The sequence below is a fragment of the Podospora pseudoanserina genome, chromosome 5 (assembly GCF_035222485.1).
Source record: "Podospora pseudoanserina strain CBS 124.78 chromosome 5, whole genome shotgun sequence".
Classification (NCBI taxonomy): Eukaryota; Fungi; Ascomycota; class Sordariomycetes; order Sordariales; family Podosporaceae; genus Podospora; species Podospora pseudoanserina.
In genome coordinates, this window is record NC_085924.1 from 76,213 (window position 1) to 99,819 (window position 23,607).

A 23,607-nucleotide genomic window follows, 5' to 3' on the forward strand; every position below is an offset into this window, starting at 1 on the left:
TGTATCGCGAGAAGGCTACTTCTAGTAAATACTAAGGGAAGTTGGGCAACGATATTACAGAGTAATACTGGTAGGAAGAGCTGGAGCTACAGGGCATCCAGAAGGACAGTTAGGGAAGACTGTGGTATAAGAACCGAGCGTACGTGAGGCCAGGTGATAGGACGGTATTAGTGATGGAGATTTATGTATTAAAGCTCGGAGGATATATGGGTATCGCTAAGACTATGGAAAAGATTAAGTAGCACTTTGACTGGCCAGGGATTAAGGACGACGTTAAAGAAACTATTTAGTTATGCCACACGTGCGAGAGAACGAGGGTTGCGAGGTATAAGCCTTATGGATTTCTGGAGCTATTGCTGGTAGCAGAACGGCTATAGAGTTTAGTTACGATAGACTTTATTACTAAATTACTAGAGTCTAAGGATACGGTAACCGGCGTTAAATACGATAGTATATTGACGGTAGTCGACAGGCTTACTAAGTGGGCATACTTCCTGCCTTATAAGGAGACCTAGTCGGCAGAATAACTGGCGGATATGGTACTACGGTATGTTACATTAATATATATATAGCTAAAGGAGTTTATTATAGACCGCGATACTAAGTTCGTATCGAAGTTCTAGAGAGCGTTAATAACGAGGCTAGGGGTAGTAAGTAAGGCGTCTTCGGCCTACTACCCTCAGACGGACGGTTAGACGGAACGGCTTAACTAAATCGTGGAACAGTACCTACGGAATTACATTAATTTCGAGCAGGACGATTAGGTTAAACTATTGCCTACGGCACAGCTAGTATACAATACATCGCCAACTAAGACGACTAAAGCCATACCGTTCTTCGCGAACTTCGGCTACGAGACAGACCTACGGCAGGGACCTGCGGTTAAGGTGCCTAGGGCTGGGGTTAAGGCAGATAAGATGCATATGCTTTACGGTAAGCTTAAGTAAGAACTGGAGTTTGTAAGGGAAAGGATACGGAAATACTATAATACTAGAAGGCTCGAGGGACCTCGCCTTAAGGGGGGGGACATGGTATTCCTTTCCACACGTAATTTACGTACCAAAAGACCTAGTAAGAAGCTGGACCACAGGAGAGTGGGCCCGTTCAAGGTTAAAAGGAAGATATCGGAGACGGTATTTAAACTGGAGTTACCCCGTACGATACGTCTACGGTCATACACTTTCCATATCTCACTTCTGGAGCCCGCACCATAGGCAAGTAAGGCCAATACATAGGTAGTGGCGGAGGACGAAGAAGAAGAGTACGATATGGAAGAAATACTGGATTTACGGTTTAATAGAGGCCAATTAGAGTATTTAGTCAGTTAGTTAGGATATCCGGCTATAGATAACTCGTGGGAACTATAGGTATACCTAAATTGCCTAAATAAGTAAAAAGAATTCCACTAACGATATCCGGACCGACTAAAACCCAAGTAAGTAAAAAGACTCGGCCCCGGCTTATAGCCAAATAGCTATAAGACGGAGCCAAAAGAACCTCGACGGGAGTCGAACCCGCGCCTTCGACGTAGTGGCCGACGTGCAACACATTACACTACGAGGTTAAAAGGTGTAAAAGGGACCTAGGTATAAAGACTACCACGCATCTCAACCACCTTAGGAGGTAGAAGGTGCGCCCTCGGCAGTATCCTGAGGGGTTAGGAAGGAAGGACCGGCCGTGCCCGGGTCCAGAGAAAGGTCAGGCGGCTAGTTAAAAGCTAAAGAAGGGTCCAGGAAGGGAAGATCAGGGGGAGTAGCAAAAGCGTTCGCCGCCGGCGGGCCATGCGGGGTAGCAGGCCGCGCGGGAGACTCTCTCTCTTCCTCATCAAGGAGCCGAGACTCGCGACGAAAAGCAGTAAGGGCCCGAGCCTTAAGGATACGCGATTATGCTTTAAAACGAAGAAGCTTACTTAAGGTAGCCTGTTTTTCGGCATCCAGGCGTTCCTTCTCCCTAATTAAAGGACGAACTACGGGACCAGTTAACGAGGGAAGGGAACGGCCGAAGAGGAGACTTACGATCTACACTATGGACGTTATAATAGGAACGACTCGACTTAATATACGGGAGACACCGCTCGTATCGAGGAGAAGCCACACACTCGAGGTTATTCTTTTTATAATAGGTGCACTCGGGTATAATGAAGCCGAATTTCTCGAGGAAACGTACTTAATCGCGGCGACGGTCGGTACTCGTACGAGTTAATTTCTTTATACGATTAGACATAACGGCCAGGATAAGAAGGGAGAGAAAGGCTTACTATAGAAATGCGGAAGAAATAGGGATCGGTAACTATTTCAGGAACACGGTCGCCGGGGCGTCGACCTGGGAAGAGGGGCATCATATCACAGTTAACCCAACAGCAGGCCGCGCCACATGTGGGGCGCAGGACGCCCCTAACCTATCGTTAAGGAGGTCAGGGGATGACCAATCAGGGGTAAGCAGAAGTGCTATGGCGCCAAGGCTCATGAGCACTCTGCAGGATGCAATGTGCTAGGAGTGATCAGAGGGATAGCACGACGAGCACTTCGCAGGATGCAATATGCTAGGAGTGATCGGGGCCGTAGCAGGGCGAGCACCTCACGGTCCTGAGGTCTATATATACGGAGGAACTGGCCGGTGTAGATAGACAGTTCCGCAGTATGCAATTCAAGCTTGTATTCACGGTATCTAGTGTTTACATTGAGACATCTTGTTGTGCACTGTTTAGCTGCACCGAGCCACGATTATTCAGAAGTGCCTTCGACCAGTATCCCTTTCAGAGGTTCTGGATAGGGGTTCGTCACATATTTCTTAGTCTATAAGGTTTTAAATTAATATACTAGTTCACTATACCTATTAGTACCTTATAAGCCTATATTATAATAATCCTCTTTTATATATTATAAGGCGCCGCCCCTATAATCTACCTTCTTTTAGTGCCACAGCAATGGTCGAATGCTGCAGTCAAAGTTTTCTTCGCTTTCAGTATACTGCGCCGATAGCTATTTAAGCCTATATTTACAGGCCTTAATAGCATCTATTTCAACAGTTACTTTTAGCGCTTATAAACACTTTTTATTTTTTTTAAATTTATAAGGTTAAATAACGTTGAAAATAGTTTTAATTAGCGGTTTAAATTATAGAAAATTCGAGATATTTAGTGTGAAATTTTATATATTCGAAAGCCTAAAAATAAATAAATATATAATTCTTATGTTATAAATTAGTTTTATATTTTAAATATATCAAAAAGTTATTATTAGTTTTTGTGAGAGCTATTAGTTATAATCTTTAATATTTAAATTAAAACGATTCCGAACACGGTTTTTATTATTTTTACTTTACCGCTTTATGTTACAACCCTGGTGCAGGACGGTTGTGGGGCCACGGGAATAGAGGCTAATCAAGAGAACGTATAGGGAAGCTAATTATAGTAAAGGACGAGTAATCAGTGTGATTAGGGCACTAAGCAGACTAAGCAGGGTAATTAGTGTAATCAGGGCACTAAGTAGTCTAAACAGGAGTGATTAGTGTAATTAGGGCACTAAGCAGACTAAACAGAGTAATTAGTATAATCAGGGCACTAAGCAGACTAAGTAGAGGGAATTAGTAGCCTTAGAAGACTGGTCACGGCTTAGCATAAGGACTATATATACGGAGGAACTGGCTAGTGTAGATAGATAGTTCCGCAGTATGCAATTTAAGTTGTATTCACGGTATTTAGTATTTACATCGAGACAAGCTATTGTTGTATACTGTTTAGCTATACCGAACCAAGATTGTTCAGAAGTGCCTTCAACCAGTATCCCTTTCAGAGGTTTTAGATAGGGGTTCGTCACACTTTAGTAATTAACGAGATTCTTCTCTTTAAATAATATATAAGTAAAACGTTAAGTATAGTATATAATCTATATATTATTAAACGTATTTAAGTTAAGGTAGTAAATAAGCTAGTATATATTTAATGTTAAGTAAGGAGGAGGTTAAGCTAATAGGCATAAATTCAAGGTTTTTAAGCAGGATAAGCAAACTTTGAGCAGGGTGAGCATACCCTAAATAGCCCCTAAGCAAACCCTGAGCTGGGTGAGCAGACCCCAAGCAAACCCCAAGCTGGGTGAGTAAACCCTGAGCAAACTATGAGCTGGGTGAGCAGACTGGAGCTGAAGATGAGCCGGTCCTGAGTTTTGCTTGATTTAGTTTGGATAAAGCCGATAAGTCACGTGGCAAATTGTGAGCAGATTCCGGTGTTGTTACAGCGCCGACAGATTATATGGAAATATTGTTGCTTGTTCAAAATCTTGAGTCCAGGTGTAAACATTCACCGCAGGAATAACCAGGGCGAGTCTGTGATCAGTTACCTACAGCAGCTACTGGCCCCCGATGCCGATGGAGACCATGGTCAAAAGGAGGGAGTGATTGAGAACGGATTGGAGCATCTCAATAAACACTTTGAGACTGTTCTGGGCGAGGATGGAGGTGAGACAATTGTTTGAAAGAGACGCCGTGCACAGGTCAGGCTGGTTAATGGTACGGAATGAAGACTTTTTGCATGGCGCTGGAAGATTTTGGATATATGATTGTGTATGAGAAACCCACCTAAACCCAAGCTAATATCGTTGTCTGGTGAACTTGCGTGGGATGATGCAACGAAATGTGAATTATGACATTTGTGTCGATTTGTGTCTTGGCATTCCTTTGTCACACCCAATCGACAGGTTACCCAAGTATGCAGCGGTTCTGAGGGTGGTCGTTCGGTCGATGGCCTTGAAACACTTGAAGGGCGGGAGATCCAGCGCAGATGACTCGCCCACTCTGCTTCTGCCACACTCCCGCGCGTCTTGCTGCAGTATTCGGCGTAACGCGCGGCCCTCCCTGAGCTCTGATGGCTTACCAAACTGCCGGAAGCCCCCAAGTGCCGGTGGAAAGTCAGGGCGGGCAGCGGGTAGCGAGTCCAAACGAATCAGTAGCTAAGACATCCGATCCAGCGCACGGCTCCATGAACAAAAGCTGAAAGCTGGTGCCCATCTCCACATCTCCAGCTCCGCCGTAGGTGGGCATGATCATTGACGCTTTTGGAACCTCTTGATGACATGCCGGTTGGGACGGGATGCGGGGGGTTTGCGCAGTCAGGTGGTTTGTGGCGCGGGGGTGCCTGGCGCCGGACGGGTGCTGCAGCGCCCTGTAGTGTTTGGTTGAGTCCGTATTAGCGGCAGTCCCACGGCACCGTCTTTGGACGGACCCGGGAGCTTCATCAACTACCTGTCCGGCCACCAGAAAGGTCCTGCATCGTCAGCACCGGCCGCATATCGCTCTGTACGACACCGATATGAGGGGTATATTACTCCCGTCCTTTGCCTGTCTTCTTTCTGGGCTTCTCACCAGTTCGCAGTCGTTTGCATGAGAGGAGAACGTGACAGCAGCATCCACCGCCCAGAAGTAGCAACAACACCCCCGCCAAGCAGTTGAGACGCAGGTGAAACATTGAAACAAAGATCTTCCTCCTTGTCTTTCGCCTGGCAGCAGAAATAAATACCTTTGTTCGACCTACACAGAGAACTCTTGTGTCTCTGTCTTTGAGGTTCTTTTTTTTTGGCAGTTTCTGCTTTGGCATACCACAAAGGGAGGAAAGATATATTCATTACGACCGACCGTTGACCGATCGGCTGGCACTACATCCCATTTTGTTTCCTTTTGCCTATCTTTGAACTTCTTAATTCTGTCTTTTTTCCCTCTCGATTCATGCTTTTGCGGCCTTATCTCTATTAATACACCCCGAATAGTCATTAATCATGGACAGCAAGACGGTGTCTTCCCGCCTGCGAGAGCTGGTCAAGGTTCGTGCCCTTATCCTTTCCCTCTTCTGCCACAATGCTAACATTGCTATAGTTTCTCGGAACAGTCAAGGGCGATCTCGCCAACGTCACCGGACCTCCCTCCCTCCTCGCTCCCTCGTCCGTCGTTGAAGTCGGCCACTGCTGGGCCCAGCGTCCTGCCGTCTTTGCCGCCCCTGCCCACGAGCCCCTCCCCGAAAAACGCTCCCTGCTAGTCCTCAAATGGTTCCTCGTTGCCCTCAAGAGTCAACTCTACGTCGCCGGTTCCCCTGGCCCGCAAGCCGTCTCGATCAAGAAGCCTCTGAACGCCTTTCTCGGAGAGCTATTCCTCGCATCGTGGACCGACGAGGAAAACAAGGCATGCACCGAGCTCATCGCCGAGCAGGTATCTCACCATCCCCCTATTACGGCGATGCACGTCATCGACCGTCAAAACGGTGTCAGGGCCGACGGGTACGCTAGGGTGGAGATGACATTCAACGGAAACGTGAACATCAGACAGGTTGGGCATGCAATGGTGCACATTGATCGATATGACGAGGATCATTTAGTGCCGCTGCCAGATGTGAAGATCAGAGGATTCTTGGGCGGGTGCATGTACCCAGAAATCACTGGGACGTATACCCTGCACTCGAGTGGCGGGTACGTGTCTCAGGTCAAGTTCTCTGGAGAGGGGATGATCAGGGGAAAGAGGAACTCCTTTGAGGCAAAGGTGTACAAGAAGGATGATACCAAACAGAGGGCCATTTACACTCTCTCGGGAGTCTGGAGCGACGGGTGGGTGGTCAAGGATGCGCAAACTGGGGAGGTCCTGGAGATGTTCAAGCATGACGCGGTGGAGAATGAGCCGGTGCCCATGGATATCATTCCGGTGGAGCAGCAAGATGACTGGGAGAGCCGTAAGGCGTGGGGCAAGGTGCTGAATGGGATGGCCATGGGTAATCTCGAGGCTGTCACGCGGGAGAAGACCAAGATCGAAAAAGCGCAGAGACTGATGAGGGCTTTTGAGGAGTCAAGGGGCGAGACATGGGAGCCGCTGCTCTTCCAGTCCATTTCAGCGGATGATTTTGAGGTATTCCATCGCTTGGCAGATGGTACAGGTCATCAGTTGGCTGATGAGAGAACCAAAGGGGTGTGGAGAGTGAAGGATACGCAAGTCAAGAACCTCCAGAGGCCCTTTAGAGCTGGTCTCACGCCGCTGGGGTATTAATGCTAGTGAGTTGATATGGGTTCCACATAGCGTAGGCGTTGGTGGCTGTTTGTTGTTTTGGATGGATAGCGATATCGGACATGGTTTATTCACACGATTGATTATAATTCTGTTATCGGTGTCTTCATTCTGTGTGCGTCGGCCAACGACATGAGCTTTTTTTAACTTTCAATCGCCATATTTAATTGTATCGAGTCGGATCGTCATACAGGGACGGCTAGGTCCTAGGATAATTTGCTATCTGTGCAATACACTGCACCCTCTAGACTTTAGACTATCTGGTGTATAACTACAAAATATGCGCCACGCCAATCCTGGACTATCTTATGACACCTTGACCCATAGGTTGACTTATAGACAGACTTGCTCGAGGAGAGCCGATCTTCACCATGTTCGACATATCTGTCCAATTACAATACTCCAGGGTCACAAACGGTATTTTTCATGACTTTCCAGAGCCACAGTAAGGGGGGGAGCCACTTACGAAAGTGTCACACCAGGTCACTCTTCTAGTATTTTCTATGGGAGTGCACTTGGCCTTGCATTTCCACTGCCTTCGAGGCTTAGGCTAATATTTTCTGTTAAGTGAAGACATTTGGCCTTGGCCTGGCCTCAGCTACCCTCACAAAATACTGGCAAATTTCTGGCATTCAAGCCTGGTTTTATTGAGAGTGCTGCCCCCTGTGCCCCCCTTGTTAGGTGGCCCCGGCAAGTACCAGACGAACGTTTATCATCCTAGAAGGTTGTACAATCATCTTCACAGGCGCCGCTCAATGTGACAGGTCAATCTTCTTCACATAAGGTAACCCCTGGTTAATTGGGTAGGCAGTAACAAGTTTTTGTTGCAACCTGCGTGGCAACAGAGTGAGGATAAAAACTGCATTTCAAGATGCTCATTGGCCAGACCAAACATCTCGACCTCTTTTCTTGTTGAAAAGGAGGGTGACATATCCACCAGATTCAGCTACCAGCTCGTAAATCATGCAGCCAAGCTACAGAATTAAATCAAGTATAATTAATATTCAATTATTATTACATAATTAAATATTTTAATTATTTCATGTTTAATTCAATTACTTAATTATTTCACTATTTAAGCACTAGCTTCCTTCTATTTTTCATCTTTTGAATCTCTTTCTTTACCTACCAAAGTTCGAACTTCTTTGTGCTACCTATCCAAGTGCACACCTCCCTCTTACTTGGACTCGGGGCAAATAGCAGCCTCGCATTCACCGTCTACAATACATGCAACGCATCGACCTCTTGTCTGCCATTCGTACACTCGACGTCTCCATCCCCAGTGTTGGGGGAGAACCTCTCTCAGTGCAACTAATAGCCCACGCCAACAAAACACGACAGTGGAAGTTCCTCCTAAAGCCCAAGACACCAAGCCAGGGCCCAGGAATGGATCAAATGGTGAAAAAGTACCCGATCTGGCCCCTTGCCTTCGGCCAGTACCATCCCAATCCATCATGCCTATCGTCAATCCCTCTCATCAACTCGATGCCAGATCTGCGCGACATCCACTGGCATTGCCGGCACGTCCACAGCGCCCTCCCCCTCCCAGATACTTTTTCCTCCCTCATAACCAATTCCAAAAGCCCCCCATCAACCTTCACCTCTCCATCACTACTAGAGACGACCGACGTCCCAACCCACGCCTCCTCCAGCTCCTCTCCCAGCTCTTGACCTACCCGCTCACCCCGAACCTGACCTCACTTAAAATCAACATAATTTACTACACCCAAAACTACACCCGCCAAATCCTTCACCCCCTAAAAGCCATCCTCTGTTACGCTCCTAATCTGCAAAAACTTTTTCTCGACATCTGGTACCACCGCGGCGCCAGCGGCCCGGGCACTCTAGACGAGAAATACTTTGGCTTCGGCTTCACATCAGCCGAAAAACTTGCCACCAAAAGGCTAAAGCATCTTACAATCCACGCCTACCCATTTGGCCGCCCTGCCGTGGCAGGCGAATTAAATTGGAACACCGAGGGCTAACCACCAAATACATCCCCGGAGGTCGACTACTGGGCCAGAGAATTTTACTGGGGAGCACTGGAGACACTCCAGCTGTTGGACGTGGGGTGGATGGGGACAGACAAGATATTGGCCAGCGTGGAACTAGCGGGAAAGCTGGGGACCTTGAGAGAGCTGAAGCTGGAAGGGCTGTACGGACCTGGGATGACGCCCTCGCAAGTGGAGGGCTCGGCTAACAGAGGCTATGTTGAATGGATCCGGGGTTTCTTGCGGTACTTGCCACAGAGAAGACTGGAGCACATCAGTTTGCCGTTTGTAGGGGAGATGTTATTCCAGCGGAGGCAGTTACGTGGTGTGGAAACACATTGACGAGACTGGATATCACACGTTCTGCAGTGACAGATGATCTTTGGGTTTTGGGGAGGAACCTGTCGCGGTTGCGGGAGCTGAGGATTTGGTGTGAGAGGCAACACGGCCAGTCGGATCATGGCGATGGCGGTGAGGGCAGATGGCCGGAAACAACGTTTGGTGTGCTGGCTGATGCAGGCAACTTTCCGTCTTTGCGAGATTTGCACTTTACCTTTGAACTTGGGTTCAAAGAGAAGCAGATACAGCCGCCGTTGACCGAGGGGATACATGGTGGTCGTCGCAGTGGTCATAAAAGCCCTTCTCTGCAGCGGGTACATTTGTCCGCCGAACTTCCAAAGAGGAGGAATGACCCAAGCCGCTTTCGAGGCGTCCTGGATGCCGAAGAGCAAAGGCCTCTGCTAAGAACGCAATGAGCTTTGTATGCTCCGCACATCTTGATACCGGAGGAGTGAAAATCAAATGTCCTAAATTGGTCAATGCTGGGTTGTCTGAGGAGAAACTACAAAGAGCGTGGGCACTTGTGATGAAATATCAAGTCGGGGATCATGGAAACCGAAAGATTCAAGAATTAGAAGACAAGGCAGTGGCAATCTTGGAAATAGAGGGCGAAAAGGCGGCCATGGGAGATAAATATTGGGCCCTTGTAGCCGCACTCAAGGGTCCCCAGTGGGGTGATTAACGAGGGCAATTATACGGTATGACAGGTCCTTCAGAGGCGCGCCCGGACATTGCTCGCCTTGCTGATATCGTAACCCAGTTCTTCTGCAATGCCTAGGCCGGCCGCCCTTCCAGAAAAGATGCACCCGCCCAAAAAGGTCCCCTCCAGACTGTTGTAGCCGTGCACGCCTCCACCTCCAAATCCGGCGACCTCTCCTGCAGCATACAAACCATTGAAGACGCTGCCATCAGCCTTCATCACCTGGCTCTTCAAGTTTGTTTCAATACCGCCCAGTGTCTTTCTTGTCAACAGGTTCATACGGACTGCGATGAGAGGCCCGCTCTTCTTCTTGTCCAACAGCTTGTGCGGTGGCGCAATGCGGCTGCGCTTATCGGGCCAGTAGGTTCTCGCCGAGTTGATGAGCATGGTCTGGGCATCCTTGGAGAAGGGGTTGTCGAACTGGCTGTCTCGGGTCTCGACCACGTCCTTGATCTTCTGGTAGTCGAGGGGCACGCCTCCCGGGATCTTGGCCACCAGCTGGTTCATTCCCTCCACCAAGTCCTCCAGATTGTCCTTGACTACAAAGTCGACACCATGCTTGACGAAGTTTTGCACGGGAACGGTGCCCTTCTTGGAAAGGACGCGCTGTGTCAAGACACCCCAGACAGACTTTCCAGTGACATCTGGGTTTTGTTCCGACCCTGACAGGGCAAACTCGCGCGCAACGATAGCCTGGTCGGTGATAAACCAAGTATAGTCGTGACCGGTGGAGCAAATATACTTGAGCGTGCCGAGGGTGTCACAGCCAGGGAAGAGGTGGTTGGGCAGCCGCTTGCCGTTGGCATCGAGCCACAGAGACGATGGTGCAGGCAGCACACGAATCCCGTGGCCAGGCCAAATGGGGTTCCAGTTTGCCAACCCTTCTGTGTAATGCCACATGCGATCCCGGTTGATGATATTCGCGCCGGCACTTTCTGTAATATCGATCATCCTCCCGTCAACATGATGCGGCACCCCAATGACAAAGTTTTGGGGGACCTTGGGGCCCAATCTGTCGACGGGCCACGCGGCTTTCACCTTGTCAACATTTCCACCGATGCCCCCCGATGTGACGAGGACGGCAGCTCCGTGAATCTCAAATTGGTCGACTACGGTTCTTGACGACTTGACACCTCGAGGAGAGTTGTCCTCTTCGAGTATGCTTCCCTTCACACCCACTGCTCTCCCTGTAAGCTCATCCAAAATAATCTCGTCGACACGGTGTCGGTGTCTGAACTCGACGGTCCCCTTCTTGGCGGCCTTCTTCACTGGCTCGGCAAAGACCCTAACAACTTCAGGGCCAGTCCCCCAAGTCAAATGGAATCTGGGCACCGTGTTTCCATGACCATCTGCTCGTCCATCACCTCTTTCAGCCCAGCCAACGTTCACCAAGAACCCCAGTCCTCGAGCTTTGACATAGTCCTCCATTTCATCAGTAGCGAAATTGACAAATGCCTCCGCCCACTTTCGTGGCCAGTAATCCTCCTTCTCGCGGTCAAACTGGGCCGAGTTGAACCAGTCCTTCATTGCCAGCTCTCTAGAATCCTTGATGCCCATTCTTCGTTGGTAGGAAGAGTCGACGCAGAAGATGCCTCCCAAAGACCAAAACGCTTGGCCGCCAACATTGTTTGCGTTTTCTTGATCGAGGAGAAGGACGGGAATGCGAAGACGGGAGAGCTCAAAGGCAGCGACGAGACCGGCGAGGCCTGCGCCGACAATGATGACGGGCTTTTGGTCCTTGCCCGCGGACGGGTGTCGTTTGGGCATTGTCGTTGGAGAGGGGTGGTTGACGGGATGAAGTTATCGAGCAATTGTCGAAGAGGAGATACTCGGATCACTCGGAATGGGTATATCGGGGCAAAGCAGGTGCTTTGAGGCGGTGTCAGCTCGGTTCGTTCGGTTGGATTCGGCACCGACGCTGGAATTTGGCCTGAATTTGTAGTGTAAGCACTGGCAATGGCGACTGAGAAGAATAACAAAGGACAAGACCAAACATATGCTCAGGAAGGGCCGAGCAGGATTAAGACTGGTAGCCCCATGGCGGCGTCACGCGCGGTGCAACGCCAAGATTCAAGCCAGCCTCGGTTCGTTTGACTGATGGCAACGGATGGGCGTGGTGCGATTCAAGGTCCAACATCCCCCGCGTTGCGACGGTTGACGATTGCCAGCGCTGCTTGCTCTCAGTCGAGTGACATGGATCAGGGTTAGGGTCATATCCCAGTTCTGCCCCTTGCTATACCCCGCTTCCCCGCATTCCGCCTGGAGCTGCCAAGTCAGTCAGTCTCTCGGAGAGTCCACTCTGGATATTCTTACTCCAACGACTGTTCATCTTTTTTTGATTAGAAGTGCTTTCATTGCCTGGGATCGCCGACATGTCTTCACGCTTATAACAGCAAAAGGTCTCTACGATAACGTTCTCTCTGGTGATGAGCAAGGATTGGTGAGTCTATGCTCCGCTCCTGCAAGACATCACTGACCGAGATGCAAGCAGACGGTCACCGTTGTATCCAACTTTACACCTCCGCCAAGAACTCATGATGCAACTCCTCATTGTAACCCACACGACTGGAAAGACGGACACTTGCAGTTAACGTCTTTGACCACTGCGATATCTTGCAAAAATACCATAGTGCTCACGAACAGCCACGACTCTCCATGTCTCTCAATCACAAGGCTGGCGATGGGAACCATACCTACCCACTGCCACTACCACTGCCCCACAACAAGATGGCATAACACAAACACGCCTCGATGATAACTCCTCGGGGTAATCCACAGATCCAAGAACTACTCCTCATTCTCGCCCGTCAGGGTCCATGTAAAGGGAAATGCCGGTCGCTGTGGTCTAGGCCAGTAACCCCCCTGAATGGCTGTGCCGCGGTAACATATTAAGCTCACTTCTGGGTGCAACCGTCGTGGCCACTCATAATCGAGACGGATGTTGATCGTTACAGCTTGTCAACAGAACCGCGGCCAATCATGGGGCAAGACCGCTCGGTGAAAGAACCAGCTGAAGACCCCCCGCCGTTGCGGTGCGGCATTGAACCCCGATGACACCCTTTTACCGGTAAGTATAGTACGTGCATTATCTGAGAACAAGGTGAGATGCGTATTTTCTGCCTGTCGGTATTCTAGATGACCCGCAAGGAGATCTCTGTCCCTTTTCGAGAAGCCCGAAGCCTTGTCTGGAAGGCTCGTTATATAGCACTGACCCCATCACTCATGGCAAACCCGATCGTCGTCACCCTCGTGGTCCTCCCCGGCTAACTGATTTATCTGTCTACCTCGAATTGATTTGTTCCCTCTATCACCATGGTAGGTGTCGATATTCACGAAAAGCCAAAGGAAAAGAGATCCATCCGCACATGGACCCCCTGGCTCGAAATCGTGGCGCTCTCGGCCATTCTTATTTGTATTATCTGCTCAGCCGTCGTTGTCACCGTCTCTCATGATCAAGAAGTCTCAACCTGGCGCATCAGCCCGGCTGTGTGGCTCGCCATCTTTTCGGCCATCTCTAATGTGGCTTTCAGCTCTGCTCTGGCCGCAGGCATTGCCGTACGTTTCTGGCTCCGTGCTTCGGGTGGCACTCAACTCTCCCAGCTTCATTACATCTGGGATCATGGCCGCGGTCTCGGCTTCTGGCCCGCCATCAAGTCCGGCTCCGAAGCTCGCAAAGTAACCCTCATCTGTACCATCGCATACCTGGTTCAGTTTGCTTCGGGCCCTCTGTTTCAGCGATCAACCCACACCTTGGCTCAGAACCGGGTTGTCCAGCAGAACATGTTCTTTGACATTGCCAACAGAATACCCGATGGATGGTCGGGAAACTGGCAGTCAGACAGGACAGTCATTCACAACAGGAGGGTCATGTCGCAAACCCAAGCCTGGTACCGCAATGACTCCATCACTGTACCATCTACGGAAGGATATGTATGCGACGGCACTTGCTCCGGGTCGGTCCGCGGTGCGGGTTTTGTATACACGTGTGCCCCTACCACTTACCAGCCCCTTGACTTGTCAACAAACGCCTCACACAAAGCCACCGTCTTCCACATCCGAGCCGAGCTAGTTGCTGACGAACGGTCCGAACCATTACTCACTCTCTTGACCAAACACATTGACAAGCTCGAGGGCAACTGCCAAGCCACTGTCAAAATCGATCGCTGCAACATCACCGCCGCCGTGGTGGAACATCCCGTCATCATCCAAAATTCCACCGCGTGGTTTGATCACTCTGCTCTCAAGTTCAATCAGTCACTGCCCATCATTTCACCATACATTTCCGCCGGTGACTCCCTCACCACGCCGATCAACTCGGGAGTCGGTCCGCTCGCCGGCCTGCAAGCCTTTGTCTCTGGGCACATGTACGATAATGCGACCACAACCTTTAATCCGACCCTCAAGAAATGGCTCTTTGCTGGACCGGGGCCGGGAACATTGGCCGACGTCTTCTTCAGGGCTGAGCCTTGGGATTTTGGGAACCACAGTCTCATCAGCTGTGGGCTGAGCTGGGACAGCCCGACAGAATATGTGCTTGCAAATCTGCACGAGTGGCAGTTTCGCGTGGCCGAGAGAGTGGGCAGGGGTACCGAGAGGCAGAGCTTTGAAGTCACCAAAACGGTTCCGGTCTTGGTGTTTTGGAGCGAGAAGCAGTATCTGGGCCCAGCGTTGGCGGTTGCAATACTGGGGTTGCTCTTTGTGGCGAGTCTCAGTTGGGGTTGGTGGAGGCTTGAGAAGCCGGTTACGCTCAGCCCTTTGGAGACGGGCAAGGTGTTCGGTGGTGGCATCTTCAGGGGTGTCAGGGGCGATGCCACTGTCAGCGAGATTTTGAGAGAGGTAAGGGATATTGAGGTAAGAGTTGACACCGAGAGTGGGGTTGGTGCAGACGATCGGATCACACGGGTAGAGGTCGAGATGCAAAGACCCAACAAGGTGTACACCACGGGGTCTGGCTCCGGAATCTATTTGTCCGAAGGGATCGAAAGGGGCGAAGGATCTCAAGGCGGGTCAGTTGCAGGTAGCACACGAGTGCAGAGTCACCTGGGGCAGGCCTAATGGACGGTTTGCAACAGTTTGTTTCTCTGGAGCTGAACCTGGATATCTGAGCTGTTCGCGTCGAGTTCTTGCACTACCCATGACTTCAATAGCCACGACTCAGCATCCGAGATATATACGTTCTCACGATAGACACTATCAGGCACTATGTAAAGACTGTTCCTTCAGACACTCTCTCGCACCTGTTTCCACACCCTCCATATCGGATTTCAGTTCGTTCACATGCCAGGAAGCTTGTCAAGCCCTGTTACTCTTGTTAGTCTGAACTTTCTCTACAGAGCAAACAATCAAGAGGGGAAAACTTACAGCCATCGATGTTCTCCTTCACGGTCGTGGTCTGCAGCTTGCAGTTATTGGCCTGCGCCACGCTCTGCGACTTGATCCCGTTGCTCAACAGCGGCGTCGAGTCCATGGCTCTCTGCAGAGAATCGCCCTTCCAACCAAATAGATAATCGGCATGGGTCCCGTATCCCTTGCTATCGCCATAACTCCAGACAAAAGGCTGAGAGCCATCTGTAGGCCAGAGGTCCTTGTTGTTGAAGGGGGTGGTGTCCCACATTGTCTCCAACGCCACCTGCGGCATCCGGACGGGATGGCTGGAGGGGCATGGGCCGGCGTTGGTGAAGGCACCCTTGCCGGTGTTGTACATGTGGTCTTGGTGGTTAGGGCTGTCGAGATTCTTGCCGTCCCAGCAGGCGGGGAAGTGGTGAATGGCCATGATGCCGGCTGGGCAGGGCTCCTTGGGGAAATCGGCCGTTTCGGGGAAGCGGGTCATGACGTCCTTAAGGCAGGTGTAGCGGAGGCCGGGGTTGTTGCCGTTGGTGGCGGTGGGCGAGCCGACGGTCATGCGGAAGCCGGGCTTGAAGGCGGTGATCTTTTGCTTACCGTTGGAGTTGAAGTCTTGCTGGAGGTAGTAGACTGTCATGCCCCCTGTCAAGGAGCCGAGTAGGGCGTTGGGGTATTGTCCCACGCGCTTGTAGGAGCCGTTGCGGGCTTTGAAGTACATGACGGCGGTCCAGTAGTTGGTAAAGTCCTCGCTTGTAAATTGGGTTAGCCTGAAGTGAAGATGATGACATTCGATGAGAGGTCAGGATATCTACCTGAAGGAACAAGTGGTGCAGGTGGCCTTCTCGGCGATGTCAACCTTGGGGTCCATGCTTGCGTTAAAGGCGTTCCCGCCAATGATTTGGTGGACATGAGACGAGGGGACCTTTCCGGGCTCGACGATGGGATCAAGGCGCTGAACCGTCAAGGTTGCGCACCCGAAACGGAGGTACGCTTGCGCCGGGGCAGCAAACCCAAGTGCGGCGAGGGAGTTCCACTTCATGATGTTCTTTGTGATGACGATGATCCACGATGATCGTGGGAACAAGACAAGGCTACAAAACAGGTCGAGTCCAGGTCTAAATACCTGACGGGTCTTTGTATTCTGCTATTCTTGTCATTCAACCTTGGGTCAGAGCGGCAGCCGGCCTACAGGATGCATTCCCAGCGTGGTTGCCGCCACCGCGTTCATAGCTCCCCTTTATCCAGACATCATCCACGTCGGCATGACCTGCTTGGGCCTTCGTCCCAGCTCTATATCCCCGCATTCTTGAGTGTTTGGTTCGTCCAATAACCATACTTCTCCCTCCCCTCAATCAAATGTTTCTACCTCTCAAAGATCTTTTACTGGCTGCTGAACAATCACTAGGTAAATAGAGGACACATCCATTCTGCCACATGCGGCAACTTTGATACCGATTGGTTGCCGCCAGGATTTCATACAAGGCCTGAACAAACTGTAAGTAGGAAGACAATCTCTAGCAAGTACTCGGGTTGGTGGCCTTTCATTTAAGCTTCGTCTAAATCCCTGTGCACTACTCGGCTCTCCTTCCGAACCCGAGGACAGACCAGGAAACAACAGGTTGTCACGGCAGTTAAGCAATTGGATGGGCTTGTGTGCTGCATATCAAGCTCTCTCGCTTCTTGCTCGGCAAACCTCGTTGACACCGGCAGATTGCTCTAGATTGAGTGGGGCATTCGGATGTGAGTTCCGCTGTCGGTAGAGGCAAGGGGAATGCCGGAGGTAGGTTGTTGAAAGGGGGGTGAATGATCAACATTTACTGGGCAGAAAGATAGCTAGCTGTAAGCAAGTGGGCAAGAGTTCAGTTTTCGAACAAGTCTCTATTCATAGATTGCAAAGCTGGCTGCCCGAGCCTTCCTCCAGTGATAAGCGCATTTAACCGACGTACTGTTCTTGAATGATTCAAACAGTTGCGGGTACGCTGTACTCGACCCTACCTACCTACCTTGCGTATCTAACTTATTGAGGCTCCGCTGTTTCGAGTGCTGAGAAAACAGGGGGTTAAATACCTGGTACCCCCGAGTTTCAGTAGGTATGTATATTTCCATCTCTATTCATTTACAAATTGAAAGTAGCTGTGTAAGCCCTATCGACAGATCTCCCTCACTCAAACGCCAATAAAGCCATGATCCCCTTACCCCCGCCCGTAAAGTCAAGTTGGCTGCTTGTTCATATGTATCGTTATTCATTGCTGAACATCTCTGTGTTGTTTACTCTGACCTCTTCGGGCGTGAGCCCTTCCAAGTGTTGTCTTTTCTGCGTCCCTTTTCCTCCCTACTCTTGCTGTTCCATTTTTCTGACGCTATCGAGTGTCGTTTTGGTACCTAGGCAGTAAACCTATTGACACCATCCCGGTGTCTATTTAAGCTCTGATCCCACCCGCTCGTGATCTCATTCGGGATTTGTGCATTCTGGTACCGAATCGGACTTGACGGTGAAGCTGTGAGACGCTAGGTATCTTGCGACGGGCGATATTCCGGCGCAGAAGCCTCGCCTTCCTCGAGCGTGTAGATGATCCACCGTTTTCCAAGCTGTGTAGACGGGATGGCAAGAGTCAAGGCTGTTGATGTCAGAGCTGGCCCTATGATCTTTGGTGATGGCCTAGTAAAAGTAAACTTAGGTGACATGGACCTGGGTACCTTTGGCTCCTTTGGCTTTAACTCCTTCATGGTCAACTGTGGCTGTGAAGGGGTGGATGGAATTGATTTTCGAGGTAGCAATGAGGGTGACTCTGGAGCATCTTGCTCATCATCGTCGTCTTCGTCCTCCTCGGCCGCAGTTGAGGCTTCGCCTGTCGGTATTGCAGAAGAGGATTCAGGCCCCGGGTTTGATTTCTTGCCACTGCACGCCTTGACATATCGATGTCTCTGAAGCAATGGCAAGTTTTCTTTAGTCAGTTTCCTTAATAGGTACAAGATAGCCAAAAGACATACCTTGAGGGCATCTTTGCGTGAAAAGCACTTGTCGCAGTGAGGACAAGGAAACGGTTTTGTGGCTGAGTGTATCCTTCTGTGTCGTTTGAGATCGTGGTTTCGGCTGAAACACTGAGTGCAAATATCACATTTGAATGGTCGATCTTGCTGAGAGGACTCTCTTGACACCGGATAGACACTCCCTCCTACCCGCACGTTGAACTCATGATACGGCCCACCTGAACTGCCTATTGATGGGAGTGACGGAGGCGGTTGACCCAATCCTTGGGGCATATACCCTTGATGCTGATGAGCTACCATTCCGGCGGGCGGAGCTAGAGGCCCATTATGCGCGGGATAATGGCTTGGATGTAGTGAGGGGGGATACTGGGAAGCGGGCGGAAGAAGACTGGTGATGGGAGGAAGCTGACCTCCGAATCGGGATGGAGAGGATGATTGTGGCGGAGATCCGGGCAATGGCTTCCGTGCGTAATACTGTTCCTGGGATCCCGAGTCTTGGTGTTGTGAAGATAGCTTTGAATTCCATGCCGGTTGGAACCCGGGGCTGCTGGCAGCGGATAAAGAGTAGGCAGAGCTGGGGGAGTGTAGGTCGCTTGCCTGGGGGCTTCTATCGTCGGCCCCAGAAAGCGGAAAGCCGGATGACGGCGGGAGCGAGAAAGGGGGCAGTCCATCGCGGTACTGTTGTCTTCTATCATAAGATCTCGGTGATGATTGTTCCGCCATTTCTTCAGCAATTCCCTACATAACACAGGAAAGTGAGATGTTCTGGGAAAGACAGAGAGTGTCCAGTGTGACTGGGCCCGTTAGTCCTGGTCCGCATCTCAGCTGAACAGACCCCCGTCCCTTGAACAGGTGTGGCTGCGCCGTAATAGGCATCGCGCAAAACGCGCTTCCTTGGCGACAGCCTCTCAGAAGCTAGCACCGGTCATTTATTGCATGCCGAGCCCTGGTATTTCTTCTTTTTTACCTCATCCCGCACGGGAAGCCTAAGTCAGATGTGGTGCGACATTGTTGGACCCGTGGAAGCCACTGACAGAAGACTGAACACCGCAGACCATGGCGCGGAGTTGCAGCGGTACCCTTGGCAGAACGCCTCTTTTCTAAATCAGCATCATATACCTGACGTCTTGTTGAGATCCCCCCCTTGGCAGTCAGTCGTCTCTTATGCTTTCTGTGAGATGTCAGTATCTGAGCTACCGATTCGGTCTCTGCCACGCCACCAAGAGGTCCCCTCCGATGGCTGGTACGTCGCTCACCTATCGAAGCTAAGAAGCACCCGGTGATGTACATGCATGGCGTGACGCCACCAAGCCACGAAGACACCGAGTTAACTGAAAGACGGACGAAAAACTCCAGGAAGTGTCTTTCACGGCGCGGCGCCGGCCAGAACAATCCAGATGTTTCAAGTGCTGCGCCTCAGGTAGACTTTGGGGACCAATTATTGTGGATAGACTGGTGTAAGACGCGCGCCGTGTGGTCACACAAGCTGTCTGGGCGCTGAACATACATGTAAGCTATTTAGGTAAGGTGCGGAACGACACCGCCTGACATTGGGACCTCGCATACTGGCAAAAGAGGCAGAAGATCATCATTATGAGGCTCTGCCGACCTCTTTGGTCACGAGCAGCCAACTCGGATTACTTTTGAAAGGACTGCAACATTTCGCTTCATCCAATAACAAACAGTTGGCGGGTTGGGCAATGTTCTTGCACACGGCTAGAGCAGTCTAGGGGTTCAGGGGGCGGGAATTGCAGCAGACTTCCCACCATTGCTTCATGTTTTATAAAGCTAGCTTTCGTCGCTGCAGTCAACAAATCGGAGACCATATCGATTTAATCGGGTATGGTGTAGCGGTAACATCGTTGACTCTCACTTCTCAGAAGTGTCTGTTCTCTCAACAGCCCCGGGTTCGACTCCCGGTATCCGAGTCTCTTTTTTCCCACACTTTCTCACTTGCACAGACACATCATCTTGATACACATGCAATTTTTTTTTTTTGGAAGACTGCCTCGCTATTTTTATGCTTTCTTGCTCAATCAAACCCATAACGCCCCCTCCCACAACTCCATTATTCAAACCCATCGACGCCATTGTATGTGGCGAAATTATGGCAGGCTCAGGAACAGCTTCAATAATTTGGGATAGATGGGCGTACTGTTACATGTTACTGTTAGCAGAGCTCTGATGAAAACCAAGACTGTTTATTGAAGCTTACCCAAGTCCAGTGACTGGGTCCCAACCCTCTTTCACCGGGAAGCCGTTGCTCCCACATCCTGGGTTTGATCCAGAAGTGATGTCAGTGAACACTTCGGGATGATCATACTGCCTCGCTGTTAGCATTGTCTCTTCATCGCCCCTTTCGAGATACTGACCAAAACTTGGTGGATAAACCCGACTGGCCGCTTGCCTCGGACTAATCTCTCCTCGTTGATCAGAGTAAGGATAGAAGCCCAAACCGGTACCGCCACCGAGGTACCACTCATGCTATCAGCATATCCTCTGAGAACAACCCTGTAGTTGTCTCCAATGGCCGAAACATCAGGATAACCTCTGCCGCCTTTGTTGAACCTCTTGCCCCTCTCTTTTCCCAGCACACTGCCCAGCAAACTTGGCTCCCATCCCCACTGCGTGGAGGCTGCTGTAGCCGTTAGGTTGTATCCCAGCTCTGTGACGTTGGCCCGCTTCAAATACGCAGCCACGTGCTTCTCCTGCCATGGCGGCCTCATGAAGACATTTGAAAATCCCCCTCCAGAAGCAAATCTCTCTGTGGCTGTCTCGATGAACTTGCCCTTATTCTTGGGGTCGGCCTTGACCAGTGTAGCACCCACGCTCAAAACATAGGGACAGTTTCCCATGATTCTTGGAGAGAACACCTCTCTATTCGGGCCTAAACAGCCAGCCTGAGGGTCCCCCCTCCTTCCACCGACGCCATAGTCGCCAGAGGACTCTACCACAGTGACCCCCTGCAGTGAAAGCTTCAATATCTCCATGCACTGCCTGCGGGTGTAGGACTCTGGCCAGGCGTGTTCGAAGCCCGAATAGGAGATGGATATGACGTTTGTTGGGCGGTAAGTGCCGCACATCAAGTCGCCTTGGTAACCGTATCTGTCGTTGTTCGGGTTCGGGTACTCGGGATCGCGGCAGGAGTCGTCAGCACAATTTCCTGTCTGATTGAAGGCGGCCATGGTGCAAAAGGAGCCATCGATGGCGTCAAAGAAGGCTTTTTTCTCGTCAGTATTTTGATCAACGCACGTTAGCAATGAAGCCACTCACTATTGAAGAAGCCAGGGTATCTTGTATCAGCACGAGTCTGGTCTTGCTGGTACCATTCGTCGTCTGTTTGGAATAGAACAGTCTTTTGAGGCCATACCAACGGAATAGCCACTTGGAAATCAAGATTGGCCTCTTCTCCTGCTAGCTGGGGATCCTCAATCGGGCCCTCGGCGCCGTTGATCGACTTGAGTTCGGGATGAGTTCCTTTCGGGATCCATGGAGCGACATATTTCCAATAGGTATCCATGTCTTGTTGATTGTAGTGCTGAGCGAGACCTTGAAAGATACCTAACTCGTTGCCTTTAGTCGCTTTCGTTCCAGCTGGGATTTGATACTGGTCTATCACTCATTAGCTGCTTACATCTCTCAGTCAAACATTTTGAACCTACTTCGGATACATTGAGGCGTGATGTCCACATCACAGCCCTCTGTTACCTCGAACTCATCTTCATTCTGGTCCGGCTGGATATTTCCGGCTGGTTTGGTGGCAGTAGGAGTAGACACGCTGGTGGTGCTTGTCGCCCCTGACCCTCCCTGTCCCTTTCCCTTGCCTCTGTCTTTGTCTTTATCCTTATCTTTGCCCCCCTTCTTTCGTCCTTTGCGGTCACCCGGGCGTCTTCCCTTCTCGTACCAACTATCGTACCAGACCGACCCTCTCCGTCCCACCATCCTCTTGACAATCTTCTCATCATATCCACCAGCCATCAATTTGATGCCGGGAGTTATGTAATCAATGTGATGCGAAATGTTGTGAGGAACATGATATCTGTGAAGCATTTCGTCAGCAAGATGATCTGACATGGAAGGAACGCGTTGGAAAACAAGCGCTCACTCTGAACAGGCAATGTTTGTTACCCCAGATTCAGGGTGTTCATAAACATGAAACCGAGCAAAAAGCAGTTTCTCGACCTCCTGAACCGGCGCGTCGAACTGAATCCACTATTTCGCACCCGTCAGTACGTTAATGCCCTCAACTTCCCAACCACTCGACCTGTGTAAACTCACCTGCTTGTTCCCCGACAATCCTAGCCTTCTTTCTTCCACGCCCGAGGCCTTCAGCCACTGCTTGACCTCGCCCACCGCCTGTGTTCCCGGCGCAAAGAAGTCGACCACCTCTCGAGCAGTCAAGTGCTTCCCGTAGTTCGGCGATTTCGGATCCGATCTACTCCGTTTTCACGTCAGCCTTTTCCCCAAATAAAAGAAAGAAAAACAGAAAAGTTACACACATGTCCATTAGCAACTTGTGCGCCCGCTCCTCCTTTTCCCGCCCCTGTTTCAAGCCAATTCTCACAGGCAACGCCACCCCATCCTTGACCAGATCCCTCTTCACCCAGCCCTGGAGTTGCCCGTCATGCTGCCGTTCGTGAAGATCATGCGACCTCGGCACGATCAGAGGCCTCCCTGACCTCGCTGTCGTTGGGCCGCCCTCCACCAAAAAGGCCAGCCCCTGGACACTGGCGAGAGTAAGAAGAACTGATCGAAGAAGCATGCTGAATGGGCTTTTCCGCCGGAGTGTCGAGGAATCAACGGAAAAAAAGAACACGGGCAACAAAGGGAATAAGGAAAGCAACAGAGTCGACGGAAGGAAGGGGAGACCCAGAGCGCATCGACTGACCGAGGTAGCTTGACGGCACCGTTGATGACCGACGGGAGCTCATACTTATATTGATTCCCTAAATAGAACAGAGCCATCCTACAGTTTAATATCCCCGATGTGGGCCTGGCCGAGGCCCTTTCCCCAATTCCAGGTTGCCTTCCCCTTGGAAAGTCACCAGCAGTTACATCCGATCCCCAGTTCCAGAAATGTCGTTGCATACCTAATCGTCCTCCCATTGGAACGCAATGCACCTCTGCTGATATTGGACCTGACAAGGACAAGGCAATGCCACTGCGGAGGGCACGTGGCGAGTTACACAATCAATTTTCCCAGTT

At 50.7% G+C, this 23,607-nt stretch overlaps 7 protein-coding genes and 2 non-coding genes across 9 annotated transcripts; 5 read left to right on the forward strand and 4 right to left on the reverse strand.

The window, feature by feature from the left end:
• The first annotated feature begins 1,493 nt into the window (after positions 1-1,493).
• Positions 1,494-1,564, forward strand: QC764_0072510. Its single transcript has one exon. It is a non-coding gene; the product is annotated as a tRNA-OTHER (tRNA).
• A 3,688-nt stretch (positions 1,565-5,252) lies between these two features.
• QC764_502910 (uncharacterized protein) lies at positions 5,253-7,150 on the forward strand. Its single transcript, XM_062947551.1, has 3 exons — positions 5,253-5,312; positions 5,369-5,813; positions 5,866-7,150. The coding sequence occupies exons 2-3, from the start codon at positions 5,769-5,771 to the stop codon at positions 7,018-7,020; spliced, it is 1,200 nt and encodes a 399-aa protein (XP_062798386.1). The 5' UTR covers positions 5,253-5,312; positions 5,369-5,768; the 3' UTR covers positions 7,021-7,150.
• A 1,342-nt stretch (positions 7,151-8,492) lies between these two features.
• On the forward strand, positions 8,493-9,023 carry QC764_502890 (uncharacterized protein; the record flags this gene model as incomplete). Its single annotated transcript, XM_062947550.1, has 1 exon — positions 8,493-9,023. The coding sequence occupies one exon, from the start codon at positions 8,493-8,495 to the stop codon at positions 9,021-9,023; it is 531 nt and encodes a 176-aa protein (XP_062798387.1).
• Positions 9,024-10,080: 1,057 nt separating this feature from the next.
• On the reverse strand, positions 10,081-11,835 carry QC764_502880 (uncharacterized protein; the record flags this gene model as incomplete). Its single annotated transcript, XM_062947549.1, has 1 exon — positions 10,081-11,835. One exon carries the CDS (start codon positions 11,833-11,835, stop codon positions 10,081-10,083), a length of 1,755 nt encoding a protein of 584 aa, XP_062798388.1.
• Positions 11,836-13,380: 1,545 nt separating this feature from the next.
• QC764_502870 (uncharacterized protein) lies at positions 13,381-15,123 on the forward strand (the record flags this gene model as incomplete). The annotated part of the gene is made up of 1 exon (XM_062947548.1): positions 13,381-15,123. One exon carries the CDS (start codon positions 13,381-13,383, stop codon positions 15,121-15,123), a length of 1,743 nt encoding a protein of 580 aa, XP_062798389.1.
• On the reverse strand, positions 15,117-16,450 carry QC764_0072560 (uncharacterized protein; the record flags this gene model as incomplete). Its single annotated transcript, XM_062940667.1, has 3 exons — positions 15,117-15,367; positions 15,430-16,178; positions 16,224-16,450. The coding sequence occupies 3 exons, from the start codon at positions 16,448-16,450 to the stop codon at positions 15,342-15,344; spliced, it is 1,002 nt and encodes a 333-aa protein (XP_062798390.1). The 3' UTR covers positions 15,117-15,341.
• A 1,158-nt stretch (positions 16,451-17,608) lies between these two features.
• On the reverse strand, positions 17,609-19,822 carry MET32 (transcriptional regulator of sulfur amino acid metabolism). The gene is made up of 3 exons (XM_062947547.1): positions 19,659-19,822; positions 18,403-19,573; positions 17,609-18,336 (listed from the first exon to the last, which is right to left on the reverse strand). The coding sequence occupies exons 2-3, from the start codon at positions 19,123-19,125 to the stop codon at positions 17,920-17,922; spliced, it is 1,140 nt and encodes a 379-aa protein (XP_062798391.1). The 5' UTR covers positions 19,126-19,573; positions 19,659-19,822; the 3' UTR covers positions 17,609-17,919.
• Positions 19,823-20,238: 416 nt separating this feature from the next.
• Positions 20,239-20,330, forward strand: QC764_0072580. Its single transcript has one exon. It is a non-coding gene; the product is annotated as a tRNA-Glu (tRNA).
• Positions 20,331-20,373: 43 nt separating this feature from the next.
• Positions 20,374-23,273, reverse strand: QC764_502840 (uncharacterized protein). The gene is made up of 8 exons (XM_062947546.1): positions 22,902-23,273; positions 22,681-22,837; positions 22,508-22,614; positions 22,065-22,441; positions 21,676-22,014; positions 20,775-21,622; positions 20,618-20,724; positions 20,374-20,556 (listed from the first exon to the last, which is right to left on the reverse strand). Exons 1-8 carry the CDS (start codon positions 23,162-23,164, stop codon positions 20,508-20,510), a joined length of 2,247 nt encoding a protein of 748 aa, XP_062798392.1. The 5' UTR covers positions 23,165-23,273; the 3' UTR covers positions 20,374-20,507.
• Positions 23,274-23,607: the final 334 nt, after the last annotated feature.